We start from the raw sequence: 22,357 nt of genomic DNA on the forward strand, positions 1-22,357 counted from the left end.
ACTTTAGCTTACTTTGCACTTGGCTTGTGGCTGCAGGACTTGACTTAAGGCCTCCAATATTCTGGACACACACACTAAGACAACATGACTGCAGTGGACCTCAGGAACAAGAGAGGGAAGCTAGCTCTACCGAGGGTTTATATGGGGGAGACTTTGGGGTCACCTTTGGAGTCAGCTGGTTACTAGTACCTCCTGGGTAACAATTACATGGTACATTTATTAAAGATACAACACGTAATATAATACGCAACATATTTACATGGGGGAAACAACTGCAGGGGGCCCTGGGGACACTGAGGGACACTGCCTGACAGGGCAGGAAAGGTACGAGGAAACACCATCCCGTACTGGGCCACCACACTATACAAACTTGCATAGAGATTCCTGTACCCACAGTCCCAGGGACATTACAGGACAAGTGATTAAGAAAGATGAATGAACATCAGTGCGGGATGATTGAACTTTAATCGCTCTTTACTATTACAATCTTGCTAATGATGAGTCTGTATATGTAGAAGGTAAGATAAATGATACCGTCAGTCATGGATAATGAAACATGGATGTTTCCAAGAACAAATCTTTACTATTGATTATTCCTTCCTGTGTCCAGGCAGCCATCACTTTCTAACTGAAATCTTCCTGTAGTTCCCCAGTTCACCCCTAGATGGCTCCATATGCTCACCTAGACATTACTAGAAGTGACTTGTAGAAATCTACTCGTCTGATGTGACATTGAGTGGAGTGACGTGTGAGCGCCACCTACTGACAATGTGTGTGGCTATAATGACCCTGCTGCAGAGATTATAATAACATCTCGCATGAAGTTACAGCTAAACTTATATAACCATACATGACCACACATGATCCTAAAACCCAGACTATGGGGGGGGGGGGGGATTTATCAAAACCTGTGTAGAGGAAAAGTTGACCAGTTGCCCATAGCAACCAATCAGATCGCTTCTTTCATTTTTAACAAGACTTCTGAAGAATAAAATAAGCAATCTAAGCATCTTCTTCTGCACAGGTTTTGAAAACACTCTATTGGTGAAGTACTCTGAGCTCTGCACTGTCACCCAGCTTTCCTAGTCTCCTGAAGAAAATATCTGGCTGGCAAAGCAACCATATTCCAGTTTTTTGGAAAAGGTTGGGTGGCATGATATGATTGGTTGCTATGGGCAACTGCTCAACTTTTTCTTAGCACATGTTTTGATGAATCTCCCCCAATATCTCTAAAATAGAAATGCCTAAATCCTGTTTGTTTTATTTTGGTTCCCATAATGCACCATTTCCAGATTTCACATGACATTACTACAAGAGAGCCAAAGCTCAGGTACACTGGGGGGGATTTATCAAAACCTGTGCAGTGGAAAAGTTGACCAGTTGCCCATAGCAACCAATCAGATCGCTTCTTTCATTTTTTGGCCTCTGGAAAATGAAAGCAGTGATCTGATTGGTTACTATGAGGCACTGGTCAACTTTTCCTCTGCACAGGTTTTAATAAATTTCCAACACTATGTCATGGCGAAAACAGCCACAGACTGCAGTGGAATTCCGGGTGGAAATTCTGTAGTGTGAACCCAGCCTAACAGTGCCCACTGGATCTATTTCATATCTATCTATCTCATATCTATCTATCTATCTATCTATCTATCTCATATCTATCTATCTCATATCTATCTATCTCATATCTATCTATCTCATATCTATCTCATATCTATCTATCTATCTCATATCTATCTATCTATCTCATATCTATCTATCTATCTATCTATCTCATATCTATCTATCTCATATCTATCTATCTCATATCTATCTATCTCATATCTATCTATCTATCTATCTCATATCTATCTATCTCATATCTATCTATCTCATATCTATCTATCTATCTATATCATGTCTATCTATCTATCTATCTATCTATCTATCTATCTATATCATATCTATCTATCTCATATCTATCTATCTCATATCTATCTATCTATCTCATATCTATCTATCTCATATCTATCTATCTCATATCTATCTATCTATCTATATCATGTCTATCTATCTATCTATCTCATATCTATCTATCTCATATCTATCTATCTCATATCTATCTATCTATCTATCTCATATCTATCTATCTCATATCTATCTATCTCATATCTATCTATCTATCTATATCATGTCTATCTATCTATCTATCTCATATCTATCTATCTCATATCTATCTATCTCATATCTATCTATCTCTCTCCTATCTATCTATCTATCTCATATATATCTATCTCATATCTATCTATCTATCTCATATCAATCTTTCTCATATCTATATATCTATCTCATATCTATCTATCTCATATCTATCTATCTCATATCTATCTATCTATCTATCTCATATCTATCTATCTCATATCTATCTATCTCATATCTATCTATCTATCTATCTCATATCTATCTCCTATCTATCTATTGTTGAGCGTGAATATTGGAAATGCAAATTTTTACCGCGATTATCGGCACTTTGCAATTTTGATATAGCGCTATATATTCGTAATGGCGAATATTTGTTTTTATTTTTTCTTCACAGTATACATCACAACAATGATGTGTACTGTGTAAAAAATAGTGAACGATTTTCACATGGAAAAAAAGAAGTGAACGAACATAGAAAATATGCGAATTTCGTAAGCATATATACACAAAATATCAATAATTCGAATATGGCCCCTGCCGCTCATCACTATTATCTATCTCTCTATCTCATATCTATCTATCTATTCATATTTATCTATCTATCTCATATCTATCTATCTCATATCTATCTCCTATCTATCTATCTATCTATCTATATCTATCTATCTATCTCATATCTATCTCATACCTATCTATCTCATATCTATCTCATATCTATCTATCTATCTATTTATCTCCTATCTATCCATCTATCTATCTATCTATCTATCTATCTATCTATCTATCTCTGTATCATATCTATCTATCCCATATCTATCTATCTATCTATCTCATATCTATCTATCTATCTACATCATATCTATCTATGTATCTCATATGTATCTATTCGTCTATCTATCTAATATCTATCTGCGTCCACTCCATTCAAATTATTATTATTTTTATTATTAATCTATCTACTTCATATCTATCTACCTACCTACCTACCTACCTCCTATCTATCTATCTACCTATCTATCTATCTGCTCTACCCATTTATCTATTATATATATATATATATATATATATATATATATACATACATACATATATCTACCTATCTATTATCTATCTCAGATATTTCTATCTATTCTACCAATGTATCTATTTTATATCCAATTATCTATCTCATATTTTTCTATCTGATTGACCTATTTATCTATTTATCATTCTACTCCTAGCATTAAGCAGGTGGTTCATATAGTCCCTAAAAATCCCTATAATATTGCAGCCTCTCATAGTCATGTAATATTCATAAATAATCTCCATACACTATTCATATCACAGGCAGAAGCTGTCATCACCACAAATGTCTTCAACGTCCCCTCATGTAATATTCATAAGATCCGTTGACTTCAACTTATGTTATAAGAAACCAAAAATGCTCAAAAACCCCACAAAGTTACAAATGACCGGCCTCATTAAATGAGCATTAGATATCCCTGGATAAGAGGCTGATTGGATTCCCGGAATGTTCTCTGGTTCTTTGATGGTATCTAATGCCAGAAGTATTATTTATATTTCTAGTGGTCACAAGTACAAATAGTAACGTTCTTCTTGTAATCTCCCTATTATCTCACTGACATTGTATTGTACAGGACAAGTATTCCATCACTAAAGTAAAGATTTATCATTGAATTAATGTAACACAGGCAGGAGAGAGAAATGGTAGGAACACAATGTACAGTACATTAATAAAATATTAGGGGGAATAGTTTATTTCCTATATGACACCAGATTATACATTTTATTATTATTATTTGGTAAAAATGTATGTACATTTTATAACACAACTATTGCACTGTACAAAAGTTATTTTTGACCATAAATTATCTATCTAGAGTATCTACCTATCTTCTATAAACAGTTTACGATTAGCATTATGCAGGTACCTTATATTATGACTAAATCAATATATCACGAAATGTTACACTGCTAAAAAATTATGTAAGACCAAAACTATCTATTTATCAAATTTTTCTATCTATCTCATATCTATCTCATATCTATCTATCTCTTATCTATCTATCTCATATCTATCTCATATCTATCTTTCTCATATCTATCTATCACATATCTATCTCATATCTATCTATCTATCTATCTCATATCTATCTATCTATCTATCACATATCTATCTCATATCTATCTATCACATATCTATCTCATATCTATCTATCTATCTATCTCATATCTATCTATCTATCTATCTATCTATCTATCACATATCTATCTCATATCTATCTATCTCATATCTATCTATCTCATATCTATCTATCTATCTATCTCATATCTATCTATCTCATATCTATCTATCTCATATCTATCTATCTCATATCTATCTATCTATCTATCTATCTATCTCATATCTATCTATCTATCTATCTCATATCTATCTATCTATCTATCTATCTACTCATATCCATCTATCTCATATCTATCTATCTCATATCTATCTATCTATCTCATATCTATCTATCTCATATCTATCTATCTCATATCTATCTATCTATCTCATATATATCTATCTATCTCATATCTATCTCTATTTATCTATCTATCTCATATCTTTCTATCTATTTATCTATCTATCTATCTAATATCTATCTATCTCATATCTTTCTATCTATTTATCTATCTATCTATCTCATATCTATCTATCTCATATCTATCTATCTATCTATCTCATATCTATCTATCTATCTCATATCTATCTATCTCATATCTATCTATTTATTTATCTTATATCTATTTATTTATTTATTTATTTATCTATCTATCTCATATCTATCTATCTATTTATCTTATATCTATTTATTTCTCTATCTATCTACCTATCTATTATAATGGACATACACATCTTTTCCACCAGTGTATCACAATCAAACAACAAAGAAAAAAAACAATAAAAAACCATAAGACTATAATTATTAATTCTCAATCAACTAATGTACATAGCAAGAACAAAACAAAAACATATTTACGGTAATATCTTCAACGAATTGTTTACCAAAAAAGAAAAGAAAACAGGAAAACTTTTTTGTTAATCTTTTTTTTTTTTTTTTTTTACTAAAACTGTTAAACAAGTCATATTATGGTTTCTAAAACTGACAAAACATTGAAACATGGGCATATGATACATGAACCAAGCAAAACTACATACAACTAATATATATTTTTTTATTATTAATAATAATAATAATAATAATAATAATTTTAATTATCATTTAACATCATTTAAGATATAACTGTAATGGAAAAATTATTATTATTATTATTATTATTATTATTATTATATATACACATAATTATATCACCTTAATAAACTCCTGTTTTAGAGACAACTTATTATGATCATGATTTGCTGTGGTTATTTTTTTCCGATTATTTGTTATTATTACTCCTAGTTGTATTAAATTATTACAATTACTATTATAATTGTATTATACTTTAATAGTTACAGTTTTTATTAATCATTCCTAAAAGATTAGCTGCAAAATTAAATACCGGTTTAACAGATAAGAATATTTTACAATCTAATGAACGTAAATAAAGGTAATAAAACTTTTTGGGGAGATTCTCATCCATCATTTCGGTGAACTTGCCTTTTTGAGTCTGATTGTTGTTTTTTTTTTTTCTTTTATGAAATTTCCCAAATTACATCCAAGTCAGCAAAAAAGAAATCTTGAATTGCAGTTGCAGACAGATCAGTAGAACAATGAATGGGGGGGAAGAAAAAAGACAGATTGTTCTCCGTGGTGCCTCTTCGGTGATCAGTCCTTCACTTTGCACACCCCTGTCTTTCAACTGAGGCATCCAACTGGCTGTTGAGAAAAGACTAACATGTGAAAGCACACCCATCACTGGCCCCAGGCGGGGAGGATCACTACTCTGCGGAGAGGTATAAAGACAGCACTCCAAATCCATTAGGCACCTGTTGCCAGAAGCACCTTAATGTGTGAAGGTGCTGAAGAAGAGTATGAACTCAATTCATCTCGCAGCCCATCAGAGATCTACAAACCTTCATCAGACTCATCCGAAAAGTGCCCAGGAAGCCACAGAGATGGCGGTGTACTGTGACAACTTCAGTATGTACCACCAGCAGAACTTACATTCATCTCAAAGAGCAGCCAACTATGGAATTGGAGACTATCCACCTTCCACTAACCCTTACTTATGGCTTGGTGGGCCCGGAGTCAACAATACGCCCAGTTACCTTCATGGAAATAACCCAAACTCCTATATGCCACCTTCTTATGGATCTCAGAGACAGTTTCTGCCAAATTCGTCAGGTTTCAGTGGGACAGATCTTGGCTGGTTGTCCATAGCTTCTCAGGAGGAACTTTTGAAGCTGGTGAGGCCTCCATATTCTTACTCAGCTCTCATTGCCATGGCCATACAAAACACTCCGGAGAAGAAGCTAACCCTGAGCCAGATATACCAGTACGTGGCGGACAACTTTCCCTTCTATAAGAAGAGTAAAGCAGGATGGCAAAATTCTATCCGGCACAATTTATCCTTGAACGACTGCTTCAAGAAAGTGCCAAGAGATGAGGATGACCCAGGTACTATCCTACTTAAAACCATTGAAATCATTCTTTATTGTTATTATGATTTTTTTCTATTTTCCATCAACTTTTCTTTTTGTATTGTATTTTTTATTTTTATGTCGTAATTTCCAAAAAAAAAAGAACAAAAAAATCATGTCAAATAACGAATGCTTTTAACCCTTGTGCCTTCCAATCTGTATAATTCTACTGATGAAGTTCTTACCCTCAAATAGCCCGGGTGTAACGAAGCATAACAAATTGTATGTCAGAAGAAATTTGTAAAAAGTAGTCTAAGAGGTAATGGATCCAGGAAATGTTATAAAAAGGGATAAATGACAAGTTGAAACATTTAAGTAATTGAAAGCATATTTTTTATTATAAGTAGCAAAGAGAAAAAAAAAACATAAAGAGTGCGTGAACTTTCAGAATGATCGGAAATAGAATTCTTCTGACTCAAAAAAAGGGTTAAAAATAGAATGTACTACTTGGAATTTTTTAATGTTAACATTTGTGGGCACTTTGTTAGATTTAGTTTTTTTCTGTTTTGTCTTTTTGAGTGTTTAGTTTCTGTTTAGTTTTTACTATTTTACATACTTATTTATCATCAAAAAGTTTGCTACGCTATTGTTTTTTTTTTTTTTTTTTTTTATAGTTCTATTTTATTTACATTGTATTTCTTTCTCAATGTTTAGGCAAGGGCAATTACTGGACCCTGGATCCCAACTGTGAGAAGATGTTTGACAATGGAAACTTTCGCCGGAAAAGAAAGCGCAGAACAGAACCCAACAACACTGACGCTGTCACAGCTAAAGGTGAAGAAGGTCGCACGGCCCTAGGGAGGAAAGGGGGTGATAGCCCATCTATGATGACCCCTTCATCCCCAGAGATGGAAGCCTCCTCAGATGATCGGAAGAGCACATCTCCCCCCGGAATCACCTCTACCCCTTGTTTGAATAACTTTTTTAGCAGTATGACCTCCTCCTTGGACTCCAGCTCAGTGAACAGACAGATGTCTCTGGGGCTGGTCAATGAACTCTCTCAGAGGAACATCACTGGATTAAGCAGTTTCACCTCAGGCCCTGCGGTAGAACCATCTGCAGACCTGCAGGACAGTTTGCACCTAAACAGAGGCCCCTACTACAACTCTTTCAGCGGCTCCAATCAAAACAGCCAATTCAACAGCCATTTTTATAACAATTTCAGCGTCAACAGCCTCATCTACTCCAGGGAAGGCAGCGAAGTGTAATCCCGGGACATATATTATGGCGGCCGCTGTTGGCAGATACTCTTTTTTTTTTTTTTTGTCAATTGCGCAAACTTTTTAAGAAATGCGAAACACAGACTTAAAAATGAACAGGACATCTTCATAATGTGACACAATTCGTAGTCGCAATAGACCGCTGCTGTTTTTCCTTTTTTTAATCTGTAGAAGTTTATTCTAAAGTGCTAACCACAAATGACAGCACACAGATAACTACCGTGTAAATAGTTGTGTAGACATCACACAGTGTATAAATCTGAACGGGGGGGGGGGGGGGAGGGGAGGGGCGCATATTTTTTACTGCTTTTATTTATAACAAGTTTCATATTTTTATATATTACCCAAGAGACTGTTTGTATGAGTTTTGCAATAAATCATGTAACAAAATTATGGTTTGAATGGATCTTGTTTATCTATTTATGTATCTATTTATCTATAACATACCTTCTACAGTATCTATCTATCTATTTATAATATCTATTGTACATAATCTATCTCTATATGTATCTTATATCTATGTATTTATCTATATCATATTTATCTATCTATCTTATATCTATCTAACTTCTATCTATCTTACTATCTATCTATCATATCTATCTATCTCATATCTATCTATCTATGTAAATCTTATGTCATATCTATCTCATATCTATATCTATTTATCTATCTCATATCTGTCTATCTCCTATCTATCTATCTATCTCCTATATATCTATCTATCTATCTCATATCTATCTATTTATATATCTATTTATCTATAACATACTATCTTCAGTATCTATCTATCTAACTATCTATTTATAATATCTATTGTATATAATCTATTTCTATATGTATCTTATATCTATGTATTTATCTATCTCACATTTATCTATCTATCTTATATCTATCTAACTTCTATCTATCTTGCTATCTCTCATATCTATCTATCTCATATTTATCTATCTCATATCTATCTCTCTATGTTAATCTTATGTCATATCTATCTCATATCTATATCCATTTATCTATCTATCTCATATCTATCTATATTTATCTATCTATCTCATATCTATCTATCTATCTCATATCTATCTATCTCATATCTATCTAACTATCTCATATCTATCTCCTATCTATCTATCTATCTATCTATCTCATATCTATCTCATATCTATCTAATACCTATCTATCTCATATCTATCTATCTCATATCTATCTATCTCATATCTATCTATCTATCTATCTATCTCCTATCTAACTATCTATCTATCTATCTCATATCTATCTATCTCATATCTATCTATCTATCTATCTCCTATCTATCTATCTATCTATCTATCTATCTATCTATCTATCTCATATCTATCTCATATCTATCTAATATCTATCTATATCATATCTATCTATCCCATATCTATCTATCTATCTCCTATCTAACTATCTATCTATCTCATATCTATCTATCTATCTATCTAAAAAAAAAAAAAAATGGAAATATCCGCAGCACACTGAGTAGTAAAATCCCAAAAAGTTTTATTCCATCCCAGTGAGGGTGTCCAGAACAACGTTTCAACCAGCTCCCTGGTCTTTTTCAAGCTCCAAGCTTGAAAAAGACCAGGGAGCTGGTTGAAACGTTGTTCTGGACACCCTCACTGGGATGGAATAAAACTTTTATGGATTTTACTACTCAGTGTGCTGCGGATATTTCCATTTTTTGCTTACATATGGATCCCTGACCCGGGTCTGGACTCTGCGTGCACCGATTCTTGTTTGCCTAGGGTGCTGCTCTCCTTCTATCTATCTATCTATCTATCTCACACCTATCCATATCATATCCATCTAAATAGAGATTATACATTTTGTACACTTTTTTTCCATAGACATGAATCTATCTATAAGTCTATTGCTGCTATGAACATTTACCTGATCCCATTGCACCAAATAATATACACCAAGAGCGCCCGTCTATAATTTTTATTAGCGATCTAGTGTTATGTCCATTAATTTATAAAGTTAGGTTACGCTCACACTGCATTTTGGTTTCACTTTCACTTTCTGTTGCAGTTTGTTTATACTTTGCTGTATGGAAAATGTGGTCACCTATGCTATTTTGTACACACAACAAAAAAGTATACGCTTTATTTTCTTATAATGTAAGTCAATGGGAAACAGATTACCCTGTGCTGTATACAGCACTATCCATTTTTAGCGTCCATTAACCGACACGTTTTCTTCCTATAAAACGCATAGCAATAACGCCATGTGAACGCAAATGGAACATTAGAAGATACCTAAAACATTAACTATTCCCCCAAAAAACAGTGATATAACATTGCAGGGCTCCTTGGGTTGGAGGTCTCCTTTATCTAGTATTTTCTCACTATTCGTTCTGTAATGATAACAAATATTTATGACTAAATATTCAGTGATTATTCTTTTATATTTGAATATTATGAATCTATCAGAAGCTTTATGATTGATATTATGATTAATATTATTGATTTTACTATAATTATTGTTATTTTTATTGTAAATATGTGTATGTGTTGATTCATGCATGTACATTGTCGCAGTTCATTTCATTCGGATTAGCTCAATAGAGACAAATGTAACGCAAACGGGACACATTGCTGAATTAGATTACATAAGGATTAGGATTTATTTCTAATCCCGGACCACCCTATTAACGGGCTAAACTATGGGAAAAATATATATTGTAGTTACTGCAGATCCAGAATTCATCTTACCGAGCTTCATCATATGGCATACTGCTAGGATACGCTGTAATGTTATGATCTATAGATAGGTGTTTCTCAATCGGTGTGCCTTCAGCTGTTGCAAAACCACAACTCCCAGCATGCTCAGACAGCCTTTGGCTGTCCGGATATGTTGGGAGTTACAGTTTTGCACTGTAATCTTATTATCTATGGTAATGTTTCGCAACGAGGGTGCCTACAGCTGTTGCAAAACTACAAGTCCCAGCATGCCCGGACAGCCGGAGGCTGTCCGGGCATGCCGGGAGTTGTAGTTTTATAACAGCTGAAGGCACATTGATCAGCATGCTGGGAGTTGTAGTTTTGTAACAGCTGAAGGCACATTGATCAGCATGCCGGGAGTTGTAGTTTTGTAACAGCTGAAGGCACATTGATCAGCATGCCGGGAGTTGTAGTTTTGTAACAGCTGAAGGCACATTGATCAGCATGCCGGGAGTTGTAGTTTTGTTACAGCTGAAGGCACATTGATCAGCATGCCGGAAGTTGTAGTTTTGTAACAGCTGAAGGCACATTGATCAGCATGACGGGAGTTGTAGTTTTGTAACAGCTGGATGCACATTGATCAGCATGCTGGGAGTTGTAGTTTTGTAACAGCTGAAGGCACATTGATCAGCATGCCGGGAGTTGTAGTTTTGTAACAGCTGAAGGCACATTGATCAGCATGCCGGGAGTTGTAGTTTTGTAACAGCTGAAGGCACATTGATCAGCATGCTGGGAGTTGTAGTTTTGCACTGTAATTTTATCTTTTAGGCCCCTTTCACACTAGCAAATTACTCCGTTTAGCAAGTTCCGTCGCTAGTTCGGTCCTAAAATCAGCTGTCACCGGCAGTAACCAAATCCTATACATCCGTTAGAAAATCCCATTATAGTCTATGGGATTTTTCTAATATCCGTTTTAATCCATTATAGTCCGTTATTGATAACGGACATTATTTTGTGACGGAAGATAGTACGGAAGAAACTATTTTCTTCTGTACTATCTTCCATCAGAAAATGATGTCCGTTATCAATAAGGAACTATAATGGATTAAAACGGATATTAGAAAAATCCCATAGACTATAATGGATACATTTTCTAACGGACGTATAGGATTTGGTTACTGCCTGTGACAGCTGATTTTAGGACAGAACTAGCTAAACTCAGTAATTTGCTAGTGTGAAACGAGCCTTATACAGTGGTCCCTCAACATACGATGGTAATCCGTTCCAAGCGGACCATCGTTTGTTGAAACCATCGCATGTTGAGGGATCCGTGCAATGTAGAGTATTGGACAGTGGTCTACAACCTGCGGACCTCCAGATGTTGCAAAACTACAACACCCAGCATGCTGTGTGTTGTAGTTTTGCAACATCTGGAGGTCCGCAGGTTGTAGACCACTGTTAGAGGAAGTTGTACTCACGTGTCCCCGCCGCTCCGGACCGTCACCGCTGCCCGGGATGTCGCCGTCCATCGCTGTCGCCCGTCCCCGACGCTCCGGCAAGGTCTCTGCTTCCCCGGCATCCGCGCTCTCCGTCGCCGCCATCACGTCGCTACGCACGCCGCTCCTATTGGATGACGGGACGGCGTGCGCAGCGACGTGATGATGTCGATGGAGAGCGCCGACAATGAAGAGGATCCCGAGGAGGACGCGCCGGAGCCCAGAGGACAGGTAAGTGATCGTCAGCACAGGGCACGGGGCACCGTAAATGACTATCCGGTGGTAGCTGAAGCAGTCTGTGCTGCCGGATAGCCGTTTATGCGATGGCCCTGACATAAAAAAGCATTCAACATGTCATGGACTCTGAGAGGCCATCGCATGCTGAAATTATCGTATGTCGGGGCCATCGTAGGTCGAGGGGTCACTGTACTCTGTAGCAGTGTTTCCCAACCAGGGTGCCTCCAACTGTTGTAAAACTACAAAACTTGCAAAACTGCAACTCCCAGCATGCCAGGGCAATCTTTTGGCTGTCCGGGTATGCTGGGAGATGTAGTTTTGCAACAGCTGGATCGCTCTGGTTGAGAAACACTGACTTATGGGGTCTGTACTGGCTCCCTGATGAGTTTGTGGTGGGCTTAAGCTTATGCACAGAAGCCAGTCTGAAGAAGCCGAGCTACAGAACAGATCAAGGTGGGGGAAAAAAATGTGATTAATGAGACGGGATGTGGATTTGAGACTTCAATACAGCTAAGCTTGTATAGGCATGGGCCACTGTCGTTTTTTAAATGACTTGCATTTCACATGATTTATCTGGTTTCCTGGTTTCGGACACAGATTATGTGACATTCTTTGCTTCTTTTAATCTACTCTCTTAATGTGACAAATAAATAATGTAAATGATAATAATATTAATAATAATAAAAATAAATCTATTATTATTATTATTATTAGTGATGATAATAATAATTTATATTAATATAATGTATATTAATAATAATTAATAATTATAATAAAACCTACAGGGGGTGGACGATCGACTGCAGTGAGTGATGGTATTATTAGGAGGGAGGGATGCTATTCCTATGGACTAATAATTTGTTTTTTGTTTTGTGTTTTTTCATTTATTGGGGTTTTTTAATCAGTGGAAAATCCATATATATATATATATATATATATATATATATATATATACAGTGATCCCCCGACCTACGATGGCCCCCAACATACGATAATTTCAACATACGATGGCCTCTTAGAGGCCATCGCATGTTGAAGGCAGCATCAATATACGATGCTTTTGTATGTCGGGCCATCGCAAAAACGGCTATCCGGCAGCGCAGACTGCTTCAGCTGGTGATAATCACTCACTTGTCCCCGACGCTGCGGACCGTCCTCTTCAGGATCCCCTGCATGGCCGCCGCTCTCCTTCGTTGTCATCACGTCGCCGCGAATCCCGTCATCCAATAGGAGCGGCGTGCACAGCGACGTGATGACGGCGATGAAGAGCGACGATCCCCGCAGCAGTGATGGTCCGGAGCGGCGGGGACAGGTGAGTGTAACTTCCTTCACTTATCATTGCACGGATCCCTCAACATACGATGGTTTCAACTAACGATGGTTGATTTGGAGCGAATTACCATCGTATGTTGAGGGATCAATGTATATGTGTTTCTATATATATATATATATATATATATATATATATATATATATATATAAAACAATGCCTGCTTGTATTGGTTTGGTTGTGGGAAAGAAGAATTATACCCGATCCTTTGTTTCCTGGGGAGATGAGCTTCCACCAGAGGTGTCTGGCAACAGCTCTTTTCCCCCAGAATACATGCGTGCTCGAAGGATTGTGGTTTGTGATGAGCGGGAGGGGCCATATTCGAATTCGAGATATTTCGCAAATATATTGACGATTATTCGACCCATGTTCGTGAAATTCACATATTCGCTATGTTCCCTCACCTTTATCCATGCGAAAATTCGCCTGAAAAATTTGCATAAAATTTGCATTAAAAAATCACATGTGAAAAAAAAAAAAAAAAACTATTCGTCATTACCAATATATAGCACTATATTCTAAATATTTGTGAATCGCGAAGTGACAATATTCGCGATAAAAATTTGCATTACGAATATTCGTGCTCAACACTAATGGGGACAAGTGATCATATAACTCACAGCTGAACAAATTTTGGCTGGCAATTAGTTTATGCCATTGTTTAGCATGATTTGGTTAATAGGCACATCTGATGGTTAACACCACATCCTCTCAGTTCCATACCCAAATTGGGTCAAAAATTTAGCTACTTTAACACAAAGTCTATTGCTGGTGGAGAATGAAGGGATAGTTTCCCAACATTGGGTAGGAGAAGCGTTAGCGGGAGATAGATAAGGTCTTCTTAGGAATGGTGTTTCCAGTGGTAGATATTTTTTAGGAGGAGTAGGAAGATTAATAGGATGTTCTTAGCTAAAGTGCTTTGAGGGATCTGTGGTGTTTGAGTGCACAGGAAAGATTAGGTGGGAGAGATTAGCGGACACTGGAGATGGAGGAGATTACGCAGTAGGCCATTATCTGCAAGATGACCTGATTCACTAACCAGGGGTGTAAGTATACGCTGGACATTCTTATACAGTATATAGTGAGATCCCCTGAATTGCTCCTAGTGACTCCCCCCCCCCCCCTTTTGACCCTAGTAGTCATATATCTATTGCTGAATATTTTAGGAGGGAATCTGAGAGACATTATCTTTCACCATGACCATCCTGTGATGCACCCCCATATTATGAACCCTTTATTTTTGACTTCTTGATGCATGGGTGGTGATAGGTAGAAGTCGTCTCTTTTTTTATATATTGTCAGCCCCATTGGTGTATAAATGGCTGCAGAACACTTTACAGACATTTTCTTATGCATTCAAACTTTTTTATCTTGACATCATTCTTCACTCAATATCCCATAAAAGCAAAGTGTAAACAGAATAATACAAATACTAAAATCGTGCATGGACATAAGTATTTATACCCTTACTCAGGACTTAGGTGAAGCCCCTTTGGCAAAGATTACAGCCTCCAGTCTTCTTGGGGATGAGGTCACAAGGTTTTTACACCTGGATTTGAGGATTTTCTGCCATTCCTCTCTGCAGAACCTCTCAAGCTCAGTCAGGTTGGATGGGGACTGTCGATGGAAGCCATTTTTAGGGTTCCATTGGGTTTAAGTCAGGGCTTTGGCTGGGCCACTCAAGAACATGAGTGGCTTCTCTCTGGCCACTCCAAGACAGCCCAGATTAGTGTAGTGCTGCAGTGATGGTGACCTTCTGGAAGTTTCTCCCATCTGCTCAAAGGATCTTTGGGGCTCAGCCAGAGCAACCATTGTGTTCTTGGTCACCTCTCTTACCAAGGCCCTTGTACGCTGATTAACTAGTTTGGTGGGGCAGCCAGCTGAACAAAGTGTCCTGGTTGTTCAATACTTCTTCCATTTAAGAATTATGGAGGCCACTGTGCTCTGGGAACTTTAATGCAACAGATCTCCAAATGTCTCCAGGTCTGTCTCTAAGCTCTACAGGCAGTTGTTTTCCCCTAATGGTTTGCTCTCATATACATTGTCAGCTGTGAGACCTTATATAGACAGGACTTTATCCTTCCAAATAATGTTCAATCAGCTGAGTTTAGCACAGGTGACTCCAATCAAGGTGTAGAAACATCTCAGTGATCCTCAGTGAGGGCATACCCAAAGTGGTCATCACATAAGAGACAGACGTTGGCACGGACACTTATATTGCAGCACTCTCAGATCAGGTAACTAGACATACATGGGAGCACTGTTCCCGATCACTGTGGTGCTCTATCCCCATACATTACAAGCAGTCCATCCAACAGTAACTAAAGAAATAACAGGGGGCACTCACTTTTAGTTGGTCAGGTTCTTGGCTTCTTTATTTTACAGGTGCATCAGTGAGGGCATACCCAATGTAGTATCCACCTCAACACATATAGAGGATAACAGCACTTAGATGGCACCATTCTTCAGCAGCCCCAGGTTCAAAGGGTATGTGGTACCCGGGAGAGTAATGGTGTCTGGGGTGTTGCGGTGATAGTGTAGGGTATATTGGCATTAACCCTCAATTGTCGTGACGCCAGGGGGAGGTTTCCTCAATGTAATAATCCTACCGCCAACCGTCCCACAAACGGCAGGGAGAAATAACGGAATGTCCACAGCAGATTTTATGAAATAAACTTGAAGTTACTTTACTGCATATTTTATGCAACGGCATGGAACAAAACAGTCTTTGCGAGAGAGAACCGCGGTACAGGTTCCTCACAGATTTGCTGGGATTCTGGGATCAATGAGCTTTGGTGCTAGCCACTGTGCTACTATTTTTAGGAGATTTGAGTTTTTAGTAGTCACACAGAATTTGTAGGATTGAGCTTGGATAACTCACGGTTTTGTGGCTGCTGGACTTTAGACTTGAGGCCTAGCTTAATTCGAATTGATGCTGATGAGATGATGAGATGTGCTTGCTTTCATGTACAGGTCTCAAGAGAGAGAGAATTTAGTGGCTGCAGCCCCTTATATATTAAGGGGGTGGGACAAGGCTCATTGGTCATCAGACCTGTAAATCCTGACTGTCAGGATTCGGCAGGCTGGAGGTGGATCCTCTGTGCCAGAGAGGGATTGGCGTGGACCGTGTCGGTGGACCGGTTCTAAGTTGCTACTGGTTTTCACCAGAGCCCGCCGCAAAGTGGGATGGTCTTGCAGCGGCGGTAGCAACCAGGTCGTATCCACCGGCAACGGCTCAACCTCTCTGACTGCTGAGATAGGCGCGGTACAAGGGATTAGGCAAGAGCAAGGTCGGACGTAGCAGAAGGTCAGGGCAGGCAGCAAGGATCGTAGTCAGGGGCAACGGCAAGAGGTCTGGAACACTGGTTAGGATACACAAGGGACACTTTCTCAAGGCACAATGGCAACAAGATCCGGCAAGGAAAGGAAAGGGAAGTGAGGTTATATGGACAGGAAGCAGGTGGAGGCTACTCAGACAGATTGGGCCAGACACCAATCATTGGTGCACTGGCCCTTTAAATCCTAAAGAGCCGGCGCGCGCGCGCCCTAGGGAGCGGGGCCGCGCGCGCCGGGACAGCACAGAAGGGGAACGAGTCTGGTAAGCGGGCCGGGATGCGAATCGCGAGCAGGCGCGTCCCGCATCGCGGATCGCATCACGGCTAGGGACATTATCGCAGCGCTCCCGGTCAGCAGGTCTGACCAGGGCGCTGCGAACAGGAAAACGCTGCGAGCGCTCCGGGGAGAAGCGGGAACCCAGAGCGCTCGGCGTAACACTGAACCAGTGAACTCTGGGTATCACATTACCTAAAGGTCCTTAAACCATAGTACAATTTAATTAAAGGCACGTGACCTCAAAGGTCCTATATAGAGGTATTCCTATAAAGCATATTAAATAAATATATATATATATATATAAATATATATATATATATATATAACTACATTAAATACCATTTATATGAGGTGACTAAGGGTTAGTCCTACAGGGGAGCCCTATTGACATGGAGGGACTCTGACTGAGGGGACTTTAGACAAAGGGACAGGACTAGGTCCTGTACCGAGACACCACAGGTACTTTTAATTCTACTATATGAAGAGGGAAGAGTGGCTACAAAGAGCATCCCTTGGTCTGGAAGACCTGTCCTGTCTGGCTTTACACAGACAGCCCATCGATTTCCAGATACACCATGTAATGCTTAGTTTGCCCTGTGGTGGTTCTGAAGAGAAAGTAAACACTTACAGCTGATCGCCAGAGGTCTCATGAGATGAACACCTCGCAAGCAGCTTATTGTAAAGGGTCCTATATAAAATGGTCAATAGTGGAGAACTCTGTGGTGTCCCGATACAGGACATGGTCCTGTACCCTTCCTAAGTCCCCACAGGAAGAGTCCCTGCAGTCCATAGGGCTCTCCTGCAGTGCTTCCCCCCCTTACTCATCAGTTACTGCTTCATATAAATGCATTGTAAATGTATTGTGCATATTGTTCAGTGTAAATAAAGTTGTACAAATGTATAGGACCTTCCTGGGTCATGTGATCTACTGTCATGTGATGTACCCAGAGTGCCATGGGCACAGGAAACACAGGCTTTGCAACCAATGGGCTTTAGTCCAGCCCCCCTAGTATATAAGGGGCTGTAATCTCTAAACTCTCTCTCTTAGTTCCTGGCTACAAAGCAAGCACAATCTCAGCATATACTAACTAAATTCATCTCATCTAGGCCAAAGCCTAAGGAACCTGCAGCCACTTCAAAATGTGAGTTATCAAGCTCTATCTACAATTCTAGTGACTACTACTCAACTCAAGCATACAATTAGTAGCACAGTGGCCTGCATAAATCTCAATACTACAAGTCCCAGCAAGCCTGCGAGGTATCCTGCATCCCGGTTGCCTCTAGAGAAACTGCATAACTGTAAAGACTGTTTCATAAGAAGTTTAAGTAAACGTTTCAGTTATCGTACAATTCCTGCTGTGGAAATTCCTTTATTGCCTGCCGTTTCTGGGTTTGTTGTCGGCAGGGCCTTATACAGAAAACAACCACATCCTGGCGTCACGACAAATCAGGGGTTAATAACACCTTACCCCACAGGGTTAATACCACCAGACCATGCTACACCGTTGCAACACCCCAGACACCACAACTCCATCATTAAAGGGGAACTCCGGTACATAACATCTTCCGATCCAACCACTGAAACCCCACGTAATTTCCTGCCCGGCGCTTTTGTGTTCAATACATTGGCTCTTCTCTCCATGCATCTCTATGGGAGAGTCACAGAGACAGCGCTCGTGTATCTCTGGCTCTTTCATAGAGATCAATGGAAGGGCGTGTTGACCCCCTCTTTGTGCGGTGGTCGACAGTCTCCTTGCACGGAGCATAGAAATGGCAGGAGATTGCTGGGGTCCCAGAGGTCAGGAGGAGATAAGATGTTATGTACTGGAGTTCCCCTTTAAGTAATGCAACAGAGCTTGGCATCAATCCCTCAGTTATAAAATGCAATGTAATTGAAGTTTTAGGGATGTTTACATTGATGCTTACATTCGTGTTTATGGTGGTTTGGATGCTTATAATGTCTGTATGACCCCAGGAGGTGTGAAAGTTGTGTTCATGCAACAGAGACCGCCAGTTGTTCAGCTGGATTTACCATGTGTCTCTGATGGGTCTGGGGCAAACATTGTAACCACAATGAGTGAAGGAAGCTGTGACTGGGAGGACAGGAGCCGAAATATAATTAGTTAATAAATTCAGAGAAAAAGTGTTGACGAATAATTAATGTAAAATAAAAATCTCTTGAAAATCTCTTCTCTTTGTACAAGAGGCCAGAACAAACAAGCTTCACGATAATCATGTTACAATGTAAGTATCCCTTTAAGTAATGCTAATAAGTGGGATTAAAGCGAGATGTCGGCCATAAAACACAACTGCATTAACGAGCTGTTTCAAGTTTCATATTTTTTATTTGACATTAGCGCACACATCCTGGATGGAATTATTTCTTAATGATCCTTGTATCTTTTCTTAGTGAAATCCAGTATTTAGACATAGAGCAGCCTAAGGCTTTCTGTGTAAGTGTGTGTAAGAAAGTTCTTGTCTGTAGCCTTTGAAATAAGTACTCAGGATTTGAGAGACAGATGCTAAGACTTTCCTTTGTTACAGAATGAGACAGTAATATAGGAACGCCTAAGATGTGGCAGTCTAGAAGGAGAAAATACAGACACTGTTTACTGCGGGGAGCATTTCAGTGAAAGGTGTATATAGATAGATAATAGCTACTATAGAATATACTGGATAATAGCTACTGTAGAATATAGCTACTATAATATTACCCCCTATGTACAAGAATATAACTACTATAATACTGCTCCTGTATACAAGAATATAACTACTATAATACTGCTCCTGTATACAAGAATATAACTACTATAATACTGCCTTCTATGTACAAGAATATAACTACTATAATACTGCTCCTATATACAAGAATATAATCACTATAATACTGCTCCTATATACAAGAATATAACTACTATAATACTGCCTTCTATGTACAAGAATATAACTACTATAATACTGCTCCTATATACAAGAATATAATCACTATAATACTGCTCCTATATACAAGAATATAACTACTATAATACTGCCTTCTATGTACAAGAATATAACTACTATAATACTGCCTTCTATGTACAAGAATATAACTACTATAATAATGTTCTCTATGTACAAGAATATAACTACTATTATACTACCCCCTATCTACAAGAATATAACTACTATAATACTGCTCCTATGTACAAGAATATAGCTACTATAATACTGATCCTATATAAAAGAATATAACTACTATAATACTGCCCCATGTATAAGAATATAACTACTATAAATCCAAATGATCAAGAAGAAAGTACAGGCAACTCACCACGTTGTAGTAACTTCGTGTTTATTACTGGGACATGCAGGTAAAGCGGCTCCACGCCACACCGGGATGCCGAACACTGGTGCGTTAACCGATGACAGCTGTTTCTTTCCTTTCAGGAACTTCAACAGGATCTGTTGAAGTTCCTGAAAGGAAAGAAACAGCTGTCATCGGTTAACGCACCAGTGTTCGGCATCCCGGTGTGGCGTGGAGCCGCTTTACCTGCATGTCCCAGTAATAAACACGAAGTTACTACAACGTGGTGAGTTGCCTGTACTTTCTTCTTGATCATTTGGATTTGCATTCATCCTACCACTATGGCAGTACATGAGCACCACCACATGAAGATACGCTGCTAGAGTACGCACACAGACTGTTTAAGGGAGAATATATATAGAGGGAGAGCAGTGCCAGCACTTCAATTTCTGTTGTGAAGTCTTGTGAATAACTACTATAAATACTGCCCCAGGTACAAAAATATACCTACTTTACTACTATCCTCGTGTACAAGAATGTAACTAGTATAATACTGTCTCCTATATACAAGAATATAACTACTATAATACAGTTTCCTATGTACAAGAATACAACTATTATATTAGTGTCCCATGTGCAAGAATATAACTCCTATTATACTGCCCCTATATACAAGAATATAACTACTATGATACTGCCACCTATGTAGCAAGAATATAACTTCTATAATAATGTCCCATGTTCAAGAAAATAACTACTAAAATACTTCCAACTATGAATAGTAATATAACTACCATAATGCAGTACCTATGTACATGAATACACTACTGTAATACTGCCTCCTATGTATAAGACTATAACTGCTATAATACTGTCTCCTATATACAAGAATATATCTACAATAATACTGCTCCCTATATACAAGAATATAACTACTATAATATTGCCCCCTATATACAAGAATATAACTACTAAAATACTGCTCCTATATACAAGAATATAACTACTATAATACTGCTCCTATTTACAAGAATATAACTGCTATAATACTGCTTCTATGTACAAGAATATAACTACTATAATACTGCCTCCTATGTACAAGAATATAACTACTATAATACTGCCCCCTATATACAAGAATATAACTACTATAATACTGCTCCTATATACAAGAATATAACTACTATAATACTGCTCCTATATACAAGAATATAACTACTATAATACTGCTCCTATATACAAGAATATAACTACTATAATACTACCTCCTAGCTGTGAGGTTGTGTGTCTGTGGTTCTCCTGATGTCTGGAGCAAGCCCAGGGCGGGGCCACCCTGGGCGGGGAAGCTCCCCAAGCAAGGCCCAGGCTTCTCGGCCTACACTGGATGAAAACTCCAATGCGCTTTCTGATATGGAGGTAAATCCTAAAGTGGATTTTCCACAAAGAAGTCCTCAGCATGGAAGCACTGCCAGTGCAAAGAAAGCAAGTACAGACATGGATGTGAGTAAAGTAAAGAAAGAAGCAGCAAGTGTATGTGAGTGTGATATTATACAGTCAGCCGGCCAAGGCTCTCAGCTTGGTGAACAACCAAGAGACTCCAAGAAAGAAACCTCTGTAAGAGACCCAGAGTCTGCTATTCCAGGCCATGATGGTGCACAGGAGCTGGGGCAGAGTGGATCATATGCAG

General features: G+C 38.2%; 2 protein-coding genes across 3 annotated transcripts in view; one reads left to right on the forward strand and one right to left on the reverse strand.

Annotated features, from left to right (window-relative positions):
• LOC130300493 (forkhead box protein I1c-like) overlaps positions 1-9,948 on the reverse strand; it is a 40,551-nt gene extending 30,603 nt beyond the window's left edge. Inside the window, exon 1 of the mRNA XM_056551550.1 lies at positions 9,940-9,948. The gene's annotated coding sequence lies outside the window, so the exon portion shown is untranslated. The remainder of the gene's footprint in view (positions 1-9,939) is intronic.
• LOC130300468 (forkhead box protein I1c-like) lies at positions 422-8,236 on the forward strand. Of its 2 annotated transcripts, none has more exons than XM_056551545.1 (3): positions 422-518; positions 5,889-6,785; positions 7,463-8,236. In XM_056551545.1, the coding sequence occupies exons 2-3, from the start codon at positions 6,200-6,202 to the stop codon at positions 8,014-8,016; spliced, it is 1,140 nt and encodes a 379-aa protein (XP_056407520.1). In that variant the 5' UTR covers positions 422-518; positions 5,889-6,199; the 3' UTR covers positions 8,017-8,236. The 2 variants fall into 2 exon arrangements, with proteins under 2 accessions (XP_056407520.1, XP_056407522.1); XM_056551547.1 differs by lacking the exon at positions 422-518 and adding an exon at positions 749-770.
• Positions 9,949-22,357: the final 12,409 nt, after the last annotated feature.

Source organism: Hyla sarda, chromosome 1 (assembly GCF_029499605.1).
Source record: "Hyla sarda isolate aHylSar1 chromosome 1, aHylSar1.hap1, whole genome shotgun sequence".
In the NCBI taxonomy this organism is placed as follows: domain Eukaryota; kingdom Metazoa; phylum Chordata; class Amphibia; order Anura; family Hylidae; genus Hyla; species Hyla sarda.